The following is a 13,051-nucleotide window of genomic DNA, read 5'->3' on the forward strand; positions in this document are numbered from 1 at the left end:
TTCCAACAGTTGAAGGAGTTCCCACATATGCTGATCACTTGTTGGCTGCTTTTCCTTCACTCTGCAGTCCAGCTCAGCCCAAACCATCTCAATTGGGTTGAGGTCGGGTGATTGTGGGGTCAGGTCATCTGATGCAGGACTCCATCACTCTCCTTCTTGGTCAAATAGCCCTTACACACCCCAGAGTTGTGTTGGGTCATTGTGCTGTTTAAAAACAAAATGATAGTCCCACTAAGCGCAAACCAGATGGGATGGCTACCACAGCATTCTGCAGCGGTAGTCATGCTGGTTAAGTGTGCCTTGAATTCTAAATAAATCACTGACAGTGTCACCAGCAAAGCAACCCCCACACCATCACCTCCTCCTCTATGCTTCATGGTGGGAACCACACATGCGGTGATCATCCATTCACCTACTCTGCGTCTCACAAGGACAAGGTGGTTGGAACCAAAAATCTCACATTTGGACCTAAGGACAGATTTCCACTAGTCTAATGTCCATTGCTCGTGTTTCTTGGCCCAAGCAAGTCTGTTCTTATTATTGGTGTCCTTTAGTAGTGGTTTCTTTGCAGCAATTCAACCATGATGGCCTGATTAACACAGTCTCCTCTGAACAGTTGATTTTGAGATGTGTCTGTTACTTGAACTCTGGGAAGCATTTATTTGGGCTGCAATCTGAGGTGGAGTTAACTCTAATGAACGTTTCCTCTGCAGCAGAGGTAACTCTGGGTCTTCCATTACTATGGCGGTCCTCATGAGAGCCAGTTTCATCATAGCGCTTGATGGTTTCTGCGACTGCGCTTGAAGAAATGTTCCACATTGACAGACCTTCATGTCTTAAAGTAATGATGGACTGTCATTTCTCTTTGCTTATTTGAGCTGTTCTTGCCATAATATGGACTTGGTCTTTTACCAAATTGGGTTATCTTATGTATACCACCCCTTGTCATAACACAACTGAATGGCTGCTTTGCTGGTGACACTGTCTGTGATTTATTTAGGTATACTCATTCCACGGTTTTTCTTTAAATTGGACTATTTTCTACAATAGTGAAGATATCGAAACTATGGAAATAACACATGTGGAATCATGTAGTCACCAAAAAAGTATTAAACAAATCCAAATATATTTTATATTTGAGATTCTTCAAAGTAGCCACCCTTTGCTTTGATGACAGCTTTGCACACTCTTGGCATTCCCTCAACCAGCTTCATGAGGTAGTTACCTGGAATGCATTTAAATTAACAGGTGTGCCTTGTTAAAAGTTAATTTGTGGAATTTATTTCCTTCTCAATGCAACTGAACCAAACAGTTGTGTTGTTGCAAGGTAGGGTGGTATATAGAAGTTAGCCCTATTTGGTAAAAGACCAACTCCATATTATGGCAAGAACAGCTAGAATGTCATAATATGTCATAACAACTAACACAACTGTTATAGTTGAGTGATAATGCCCAAGAAGCCAGTGTTTGGAGGATATATTGGCACGGTTGGTGTTAGAAAACAGTGCCAATATATCCTCCAAACACCAGCTTCGCGGGCATTATCACTTTTATACAACAGGTTACCAACATATTGACATGATCATTTACATATTTGAATTAAAAACATTATTTTTATGAATTTATTAATACTATTTCAAGCCTTTTTGCTCTGTATCTATGGACGCAACCCAATTGTTCGATCTGAATGTCCCATTGCCATAATGGCTGGCCACGTTCTTATGACTTGCTTGTTAGCTAGCCAACTACGGCTAACTTGCAGTCACATCAAACAGTGCAGCCAGGATAACAACAAAGTAGCATTTGTTTAAGCTGTTTTCTTGGGACGTTTATTTGGATACATCCATAACAATAAGCTGATGAGGTGCAACTTCGCCTGGCATAGAAAATGTGTCTCTCTCGTCAGGACACTTGTTCAGGGCAGCTAACCAACAACACCGCTAACACAATCACTTCAAACTGATTCTGGAAAGACTGCAATCTAGCTGCACTTCGTTTTGTTGTACCTGTTTTCTATTGATATTTATTTGTATATATCCATAACAATTAGGCTGATTCTTGACTTCGACTGGCTAATAAAAGCTGACTGCCTGTCTGTCTCATCCCGAGTACCGGCATGTTCATTACTATGTGATAGCTGGAGAGTTTGAATATTGAAACAATGTTACAAATGTCAGAGAGACAGACAATAAGGTTTATAAAATCTCCGCTGTTGAAAACGAAATGTTAGTCTAAAAGAAATGTGAGATATTGTGTAAATGTATTTTACGGTGGAGATCAAGTTTATAAATTGCCTGGCTGGGCTGATGAGACAGTGGATTAAAGAGGCATTTTAATGTCATAGATTTAGCTGGTGGTAATTTGTGGAATAGACACAGGTTTGAATGCGGCTTTAACCAATCAGCATTCAGGATTAGACCCACCCGTTGTATAACGGGTAGCCGGAGTTGATAAAATGACAGATAGTTAGACCTGTTGTGACATTTACAAGTATTGCATTGTTTTATAGCTAGATATGACACCTATATAAGAGTGTAAAACCCACAAAACCTACCACGGTAGGTATATACTTATTAATCAGGACGTGACAGTACCCCCCCCCCAAAGGTGCGGACTCCCGGCCGCAAACCTAAACCTATATCGGAGGGTCTGGGTGGGCATCTAACCTCGGTGGCGTCTCTGGTTCTGGACGCTGCCCCCCTTCTTTACATTGAGTCCGTTCTTGTAGCACAGACCTGTGGATCACCGTCGGATGTTCTGGACTGGGGCCCGTGGCTGGAGACCCCGGGCTGGGGACCGTCGCTGGAGTCCCCGGGTTGGGGACCGTCGCTGGAGACCCCGGGCTGGGGACCGTCGCTGGGGAGGCCCCAGACTGTGGCCCGTCGTAGGAGGTTCCGGAATGTGGCCCGTCGTAGGAGGTTCCGGACTGTGGCCCGTCCTAAGGGGTTCCGGTCTGTGAACTGTCGCCGGACGCTCTGGACTGGGTACTGTCGCCGGACGCTCTGGACTGGGTACTGTCGCCGGACGCTCTGGACTGGGTACTGTCGCCGGACGCTCTGGACTGGGTACTGTCGCCGGATGCTCTGGACTGGGTACTGTCGCTGGATGCTCTGGACTGGGTACTGTCGCCGGACGCTCTGGACTGGGTACTGTCGCCGGACGCTCTGGACTGGGTACTGTCGCCGGATGCTCTGGACTGGGTACTTTCGCCGGACGCTTTGGACTGCAGAGGCGCACTGTAGGCCTGGTGCGTGGTGCCGGTACTGGTGGTACCGGGCTGGAGACACGCACCTCAGGGTGAGTGCGAGGAGCAGGAACAGGGTGTACTGGACCCTGAAGGTGCACTGGATGCCTGGTGCGTGGTGCTGGAACTGGTAGTACCGGGCTGGTGACACGCACCTCAGGGCGAGTGCGGGGAGGAGGAACAGGGCGTACTGGATTGCCGAGGTACACTGTAGGCTTGGTGCGTGGTGCCGGCACTGGTGGTACCGGGCTGGTGACACGCACCTCAGGGCGAGTGCGGGTAGCAGGAACAGGACATACTGGACTCTGGAGGCGCACTGGAGGGAGAGTGCGAGGAGCAGGAACAGGACACACCTGACTGGGAAAGTGCACTTGAGGGACAGTGCGAGGAGTTGGCACAGGACGCACTGGGTCTTGAAGGTACACTGGAGACCTGGTGTGTATAGCCGGCATCAATTGTTCCGGAACATTAATACACATTTCAGGACGAGTACGGAGAGCTGACTCAGGTGGCACCAAACTGACAACATGTTCTTTTATTCCAAATCCGTGCATCCCCTGTGTAGCTCAGTTGGTAGAGCATGGCGCTTGTAACGTCAGGGTAGTGGGTTCGATCCCCGGGACCACCCATACGTAGAATGTATGCACACATGACTGTAAGTCGCTTTGGATAAAAGCGTCTGCTAAATGGCATATATTATTATTATTATTAACTCAACAACTCCCCCATTTCTCTCATCCGAATCCTCCTTCTTCTCCCAGACTGGCTCTGGTTTACTCCTTGGCTCCGCCGACTGCTCCATGTGCCCACCCAAAATAATTATTGGGGTTTCTGTGGTTGCCTTGGCTCCTTGTATCGTTGCCTTTCCTCCTGTGCTATCTCCACCTGCTTCCATGGCAGGGTCTTGTCCCCTGCCATTACCTCCTCCCAGGTCCAGGATGTCCTCCACTCATATTTCTCCCGCGCCCAGGATGTCCGCTCCTTATTCACATGCTGCTTGGTGCTTATTTGGTGGGTTATTCTGTCATGTTCGTCGTAACGATGAGACCAAGGCACAGCGTGATAAGAATACATTCTTCTTTAATTAATGAAGAACACTTAAACAAACTAACAAAACGAACGTGAAGCTATGATAAACCGAATGCTGACATGCAACTTCACGTAGACAATAACCCACACATTGGAAATATCAACCTAAATAGGATCCCCAATCAGAGACAACGATAAACAGCTGCCTCTGATTGGGAACCAATTCAGGCCACCATAGACCTACATTTACCTAGTCAAATCAAAACCCCATAGATGTACAAAAAACCCTAGACAAGGCAAAAACACATATACCACCCTCATCACACCCTGACCCAACCAAAATAATAAAGAAAACAAAGATAACTAAGGTCAGGGTGTGACAATTAGAAGTGAAATAATCTGTCTGTAAACAATTGTTGGGAAAATTACTTGTGTCATGCACAAAGTAGATTTCCTAACCGACTTGCCAAAACTATAGTTTGTTAGTGGTTGAAAAACAAGTTTTAATGACTCCAACCTAAGTGTATGTAAACTTCCGACGTCAACTGTAGATTGGATAGAGATCCCAATATCTGTAATTATGATACATGTATAGGGACTGTACCTACTTTGTCAAAAGATGCTAGATGGAATCTCAAATATTTTCTTGACAGTGCATATTTAGTCACTTCTCCTAATCCGGTGATATACTGTATAATCCTGTATAGCTTTCTGTTCAGTGCAGAAATGTTGTATAAAGCCTTCTTTTTGCTTGGCAGGTATTACTCATATGTGTTGTGCCTACTGCCTCCTCTGATATAACTAAGTAACTCCAAGTACTTTGCTCTGTCTGATCTCAAAGCCAACACACCTCCACATTTAACACTCTGAGTCGACGTCAGGTTTAAACATACAGCCAACACAATGTTATGTTTAGCACTCTCAGACTCTTTCAGGTTTAGCTAAACATACAGCCCACACAACTTCATCTTACATTCTATCTGTTTGGTCGATAGGGAGATAGGCAGCAATTACAGTACGAATAGGCCTACATCCACACAATCATTGCAGACTGCCCAGCATCTCATCATTACCACTGAACGCAATGGTGCTTTCTACAAAGTAGTTTCTTTACCATAATCAGCCAGTCATATTTTACACGTGGCCTTTTTTATCAATTTGACTTGGAATACTAAGTCATCGTATAGATATGGATGTACAATGGACACAAATATAAATGTTTTTTTGTCCCATGTTTCATGAGCTGAAAGAAAAGATCCCAGAAATGTTCCATATGCACAAAAACCTTATTTCTCTCAAATGTTGTGAACAAATTTCTTTACATCCCTGTTAGTTAGCATTTTTCCTTTGCCAAGATAATCCATCCACCTGACAGGTGTGGCATATCAAGAAGCTGATTAAACAGCATGATTATTACTCAGGTACACATTGTGCTGGGGACACTCAAAAATATGGTTTTGTCACACAACACAAAGCCACAGATGTCTCAAGTTTTGAGGGAGATTACAATTGGCATGCTGACTGCAGGAATGTCCACCAGATCTGTTGCCAGATAATTTAATGTTCATTTCTCTACCATAAACTACCTTCAGTGGGCAAATACTCACCTTCGACACCCACTGGCAAGCTGGAGAAGTGTGCTCTTCACGGAGGATCATGTGGGCGAGCGGTTTGCTGATGTCAACGTTGTGAACAGAGTGCCCCATGGTGGCGGTAGGGTTATGGTATGGGCAGGCATAAGCTACGGACAACGAATACAATTGCATTTTATTGGAGTCAATATGAATGCACAGAGATGCCGTGATGAGATCCTTAGGACATTTGTTGTGCCATTCATCCACCGCCATCACCTCATGTTTGAGCATGATAATGCACAGCCCCATGTTGAAAGGATCTGTACACGTCACCCATTGAGCATGTTTGGGATGCTCTAGAGTCTAGATCAACGTATTCAACAGAGTGTTCCAGTTCCCGCCAATATCTAGAAACTTTGCACAGCCATTGAAAATGATTGAGACAACATTCCACAGGCCATAATCAACAGCCTGATCAACTCTATGCGAAGGAGATGTGTTGCACTGCATGAGGCAAATGTTGGTCAGCTTTTTTTTAAAGGTATCTGTGACCAACAGATGCATATCTGTATTACAGTCATGTGAAATCCATAGATTAGGGCCTAATTAATTAATTTAAATGGACTGATTTCCTTATATGAACTGTAACTCAGTAAAATCTTTGAAATTGCAGTTTATGTAAATGAGCTAATTAAGGTCAGAATGACAGTCAACATGTTGTATGCTGCGTAATATAAAAACATGCCTGCCCTGAATCTGAACTGCTCGATTCATGCATGTGAGCAGGGAACATTTTATCACAGCTTTGAATAGAAAGGCAGAGACATCTAGTGGTTCTTCAGAGACACAATAATCCTAAATACGTTGCACACCTCATTACTATAGAAAACACATATTAAACATGTAATGAATTTAAATTAAGGGACCATATACAAAGTCTATTGTTGGAAATTAGTTTGATTGTTGACTTGGGAGGAAATTTCCAAAACATAAATGTTCAGCATTTATCAGAGAACATACTTATTTGTGTTTCTTATCTTCATCAGTTGCATCTAAATAACAAATACACAATTACACATGAATGAACACATTAATAATAATTATTATAATAGTGACTATAATTACCTTGCCTACTGTTTATTACAGCTGTATAAACTATCCACAAACGTATAAGCCTAGTTAACAGTTTATAAACTATTTATAGACCATTTTACGGTAGCGTTACCTAGCCTACTGTCTCTAAAATAATAATAAAATGTTTATAAACATGTTATAACGTTTATAAAGCTTTATAAAACATATAATATAAAATGTTTATGTAATCTTCACATTTTTAAACAATAAAATGTTTTGCCATCACTGTCATTATATATGATAATAAAAAGTAATGTTTTATAAATAATACATCTGACAGTTTGCATATTTTTCATTTGAATGGAAAACGGCTCATTGAATCCGTTTCTACCGGGCAGAGAGAACACTAAGTATTGTCCGTTTGGGAGTGGCCTCTGTAGTAAAAGTCCAGCCCCCTGAAAACAAACCATATTTCAATAGCAAATCCAGTGTCGATATGGCTGTGTTGTAACTTTTGAGGATACAATTTTTATAACGGCGTCTAAAGCCTTGAAAGATGTGATCACATAGATGTGATCGCGTAGGCTAACCGTCCAAAAAATCAGCGGTACTCGGTCAGATAAACATTGCGATTTTTCACTAGAAACAGCTGCCTACTGCTGCACCTCCTACAAACTACATTGATTCAACATCGTATAACGGTACACACTTCGTCCTGTTTCGTCTGAGGTAAGAATGAAATCGTCCCTTCGGTCGTTAAAATGCAACATTATCAAGGATTATAATGGGAACACGGTTAGAGCGGGATTCAATGTCATTGTGTCTGCAATAGCCTACTCTAATGCAAGTGTTTTATTGCTTCTGTTGGTTGTATCGCCACTAGCCAGTTGTTGGTGGAAAACCTCGTGCTACCGCTACAGTTATACAAACGCTGCTTCTTATTCAGCACGGGTGAGCAAATGTGTAGCTATATCATCATACATTTCATACATCACGAAGAGGGTCTTACATGATAGAATGTACGAAACGAGCTCGAGCGATGAACAGGCCATGGAGGTGGGTCCTTCGATTTCAGGGCTTTTGTCTCGTGGCTATAGCTGTGTGCCTGGCTATAAAACCATTCTACAATGATCTGCCAACAGATAAGGATAGCCTAATATCGAAACTTGCAATTGAACCTAAATGTAAGAAAGTGTATGTCTGTTTATTCTCAACCATGCCTATTATTGCCTACCTCATAGACGCCCCTTTCATACCTAGCCAATGCGTCGTGGCCATTGGTAATGTCATTGAAAATGTTATCATTATCGAATTACTGAAGCCAACCTTTGAAAGCAAGGACAACTATTATCAATGCTCTGGTAGCAGTCTAATATTCAAATGGACAATATTGTGCCTTTTATCAAAATAAGTAGCATTGTTATTGTCATCAATTACAGCCTCCACATATGAGTAACTATTTATTCTAGGAGTATGAGAATATGAGTGAGATTATCCAGTGGCTATTTACCAGTGGTGGATTGTCATACTTATTTACCAGTGGTGGATTGTCATACTTATTTACCAGTGGTGGATTGTCATACTTATTTACCAGTGGTGGATTGTCATACTTATTTACCTGTGGTGGATTGTCATACTTATTTACCAGTGGTGGATTGTCATACTTATTTACCTGTGGTGGATTGTCATACTTAGTAAGGATACCTTAATCGAAATGGACTCAAGTGAAAGTGACAGTCAACCAGTAAAAAACTACTTGAGTAAAAGTCTAAAAGTATTTGGTTTTAAATCTACAGGTATGCTCTCTTGATAAGTGTGTGAATTGGACCACATGTCAACATGTAATGAGTACTTTTGGGTGTCGGGGAAAATGTATGGATTAGTACTGATATCCCAAAAACTACTTAAGTAGTACTTTAAATTATTTTTATTTAAATACTTTACACCACTGCTAATTACAGTAGCCTCTAGCAGTCAACACACTTTACACATCATGCACATATTTGATCTAGATATAATAGCTCAAAGACGCTAACTTTACAGGAAAAAAAGCAAACCCAACTTTCTCTAATAATATATGACACAAGGACAAGGTTATTACATTATTAATGGTTATAGTGGTTTGATAACTGTAGTCTGGATGAACCCAAAATTACACTATGCTACATGCAAGTTAGAGAGAAGAAGGTACAGTAAAACAGGTCTTCATCCCAAATGGTACCCTATTCCCTATGTAGTGCACTACTTTTGACCAGGGCCCATGACCAGGCCATTTGGCATGTAATCTATGATAATATGCCAGTGGGTGGCTCAGTACTGTGCAGTAAGTCAGAGTTTGCTGCATTTCAATCTACTAATGGGTGTCAAATGTTTCCCGACACTGATTTGGCCAGCAACCATGTAAATCTATCATTCTGCAGTCTTTGGGATAAAAACAGACTTGACTGAAAGGATATGATGATGTACTGCAGAGGTTTGAGTATCATTAAGTTCAGTTAAGACAAGACATGTTAATGATAACAGCCCAGATGGGTAATCCTCCCACCGCTTGTTTGGCAGAATCATGTAAGTTTATTAGTGTATTTGAGGCTAATGGAATACAATAGAACAGAACAGTTAGACTTCCTTCTTCATACTTCATAACTTGATACTGTAGCCTACATAAGTGTCTGGAGATTGTTTTGTTCTCACAAAGTAATAAAGTATGTCTTGATTCCACGTTTGGGGATGATTCATTTGTCAACATGATTGTCAATATTGAGCTAGTTGCTACTTATCTATAGTGTTGACTTTTCTTATCTCTTTGTCCTCATTACAGAACATGTGCCCAGAAGGAAAAGTTTGAAGGAGGTACCTGTGATTTCCAGGAAGGTAAAGCATCTAGGCTTTTCATTGTATCATTTGGCGTTTCATTGACAAAGTGATCACAGTTGTAAATGCTATGTTGTATGTGTGCGCGTGTGTGAGTGATCATGTCATTATCATGTCACCTGCTTTGCTATACCTACATCTTTACTTTTCAGACTGAAGGGTGGAACTTGCCAGGATGGATGCCACCAACATACTGCCCATTCTGAAGAAACGCCTAGCCTTCTTGTCAGGTAATAACATGCTCCAATCAGTCAGAAATGTTTGCGATGAGAGTGAGCATTATCAAATAAATAAAAGGCAGACAGAGTTGACAAAAAAAGACACTTCAAGATATGCTATCTCATATAAATCCCAGGATTGTCAAGCTTTATGTGTACAACACATCTAACTCTCACTTTCATCAATTTGTTTAATCGTCATAGTTGTACAAGGGCACAACCATTTGAATTTGCAGTGGTATTGATGGGTCCTCCTCCCTCTCAAGCCTCTGAAGGGAGTGTAGTGTTGTAACGGCGTTCTTCGTTTGTCAAAAGAGAGTCAGACCGAAATGCAGCGTAGTGGTTATGTAACGGATGTGAAACGGCTAGCTTAGTTAGCGGTGTGCGCTAAATAGCGTTTCAATCGGTTACGTCACTTGCTCTGAGACCTTGAAGTAGTAGTTCCCCTTGCTCTGCAAGGGCCGCGGCTTTTGTGGAGCGATGGGTAACGATGCTTCATGGGTGACTGTTGTTGATGTGTGCAGAAGGTCCCTGGTTCGCGCCCGGGTATGGGCGAGGGAATGGTTTAAAATTATTCTGTTACAGTTACTCATGACTTTAATGAACAAAGTGACACATGAAATAACTATACAAATACAAAAACAACAAACGGAACGTGAAACCTAATTACAGCCTAATTACAGCCTATCTGGTGAAACTACACAGAGACAGGAACAATCACCCACGAAATAGAAAGCGAAACCAGGCTACCTAAATAAGGTTCCCAATCAGAGACAACGAGAATCACCTGACTCTGATTGAGAACCGCCTCAGGCAGCCAAACCCATACAACACCCCTACTCAGCCGCAATCCCAATAATACAAAACCCCAATACGAAATACAACAACATAAACCCATGTCACACCCTGGCCTGACCAAATAATTAAAGAAAACACAAAATGGTCTAGGAGTGTAGTAGCTGGTCCTTGGTGGTCTGATAAATACCTCTCTCTACTCTTGCTGCTGGCAGGCAGTGTGTTGTGGTGAAGGTGAATGATAATGGCCTGTTGTTCTGCCCTGCCTGCTGCTGCCCGAATTAGGTTTCTCATCATGTTGATGAATCTGATTTGAAGGTCACAGCATCAGGACTGCATCAGAGAGGGACTCTCCAGAGATGCTGAGTGTTCAGAATACTGTTGAAGGTCTCACTGACTTAGCAGGCGCTAGATACACAACAAAGCGAAGGCTTGTGGCATTAGAATATAATATATCTTTATTCTACTTGTGACACTGAAAGTATAATGAAAGCTAATAGTTCAGTTCACAAATATTGACAATATAGAATTTTGTTTTGAAGCTGTTATTATCTTGTTTGCTACTAAGATAACAATGTCTTGGATTGAGCTGCTGTATGTTATATACTTCACACTGATTTTTTTAGTGAGTAAATGGGGTTTCTCTTGAGATTGAGTTTCTAATTTTGGCAAAATAATAGTTTAGACATAAATGTTTGAATAGTTCAACATTTGCCATTGAGTGTTAAATTAAGACTTCTGCTAGTTTAAAATTGTTTTGTTGTTATTTCCAGACTGGAAAAGGTCTCAAACAGACGCATAATTGTTTCAGGAAAATCACAACACTCAATCACGTGGTTTCCTGTGTTTAGAGTCTTACACACATAAAAGAAAAACAATGAACAGAGCTGCTGCTTTTCATTCAGGGAAATGTTGTGACAAGGTTACTGCCTGACTCACTCTGGCTTGACAGAAGACTAACTTTGATGAGGAGTTGCTTTTACTTCTCTAGTCATCAAGTGTACGTACATGACTATACCGCTGACTGACTCACACTGGCTTGATAGAAGACTAACTTTGACAAAGAGCTATTGCTTTTACGTCACTGACTCATAGTGGACACTAAACTAACTTTGATGAGAACAAGAGTTGTTGCTATTACCATTTTAGCCTTGACATGTGGCACTAGTCAGTCTGTTGGTTCATCCCCCTCATAATTATACAGATATGTTATGAGAAATGAGAGCGTTTTATGAGCCCTTTTGTTATTTTTGGTGTTCAGCAGGAGGTTTTTTGGCTGTTCGCGCTCACACAGTTTGTCTTGAGGCTTGTCATAGTTCGGTAGCTGTAGGGGTGGGAACTATGGACGGGATTCTTCAATGAAGTGTTTGCTGTCATTGAACGAGAGAGATTCGAGGGCTCAGCAGCAACAACGAGACCCTACTGTCTCAGTGTACTACTAGTTTCCATGCACATTCTTTCCCTTGAAAAGTACTACACCCAACATCTTAGCTAGATGTAAAATTGAGGGACTAAGCTATATGTAAAATTGAGGGACTAAGACCTGCAAAAACGTCACATTTATAACAGATTTCAAGATTTATGTTAGATTCATTTGTCACATATGTCGATTAGAACAGGTGTAGACCTCACCGTGAAATGCTTACTTACAAGCCCTTAACCAACAATGCAGTTTTAAGAAAAATACCTCAAATAAATTAAGAAATAAAAGTAACAAATAATTAAAGAGCAGCAGTAAAATAACAACAGCACGGCTATATACAGGGGGTACTGGTACAGAGTCAGTGTACAGAGTCAATGGGCACCGGTTAGTCAAGGTAATTGAGGTAGTATGTACATGTAGGTAGAGTTATAAAGTAACTATGCATAGATAATAACAGAGAGTAGCAGCAGTGTTAAAAGGGGGGTGGAAATGCAAATAGTCTGGGTATCCATTTGATTAGATGTCCAGGAGTCTTATGTCTTGGGGGTAGAAGCTGTTTCGAAGCCTCTTGTACCTAGACTTGGAGCTCAGGTACCGCTTGCCATGCGGTAGCAGAGAGAACAACCCATCAGGATGCTCTCAATGGTGCAGCTGTAGAGCCTTTTGAAGATCTGAGGACCCATGCCAAATCTTTTCAGTCTCCTGAGAGGGAATAGGTTTTGTTGTGCCCTCTTTATGACTGTCTTGGTGTGCTTGGACCATGTTTGTTTGTTGGTGATGTGGACGCTAAGGAACTTGAAGCTCTCAACCTGCTCCACTCTAG

At 41.8% G+C, this 13,051-nt stretch overlaps 1 protein-coding gene across 2 annotated transcripts in view; it reads left to right on the top strand.

Moving 5' to 3' along the window:
- Positions 1–7,377: 7,377 nt before the first annotated feature.
- LOC124047052 (SEC14 domain and spectrin repeat-containing protein 1) overlaps positions 7,378–13,051 on the top strand; it is a 54,048-nt gene continuing 48,374 nt past the window's right edge. For both annotated transcript variants that reach the window (XM_046367769.1, XM_046367770.1), the window contains exons 1-3: positions 7,378–7,650; positions 9,740–9,792; positions 9,945–10,022. In XM_046367769.1, the coding sequence (XP_046223725.1) occupies positions 9,968–10,022 (55 nt within the window). In that variant the 5' untranslated portion in view covers positions 7,378–7,650; positions 9,740–9,792; positions 9,945–9,967. The remainder of the gene's footprint in view (positions 7,651–9,739; positions 9,793–9,944; positions 10,023–13,051) is intronic.

This window comes from Oncorhynchus gorbuscha, linkage group LG01 (assembly GCF_021184085.1).
Source record: "Oncorhynchus gorbuscha isolate QuinsamMale2020 ecotype Even-year linkage group LG01, OgorEven_v1.0, whole genome shotgun sequence".
Lineage (NCBI taxonomy): Eukaryota > Metazoa > Chordata > Actinopteri > Salmoniformes > Salmonidae > Oncorhynchus > Oncorhynchus gorbuscha.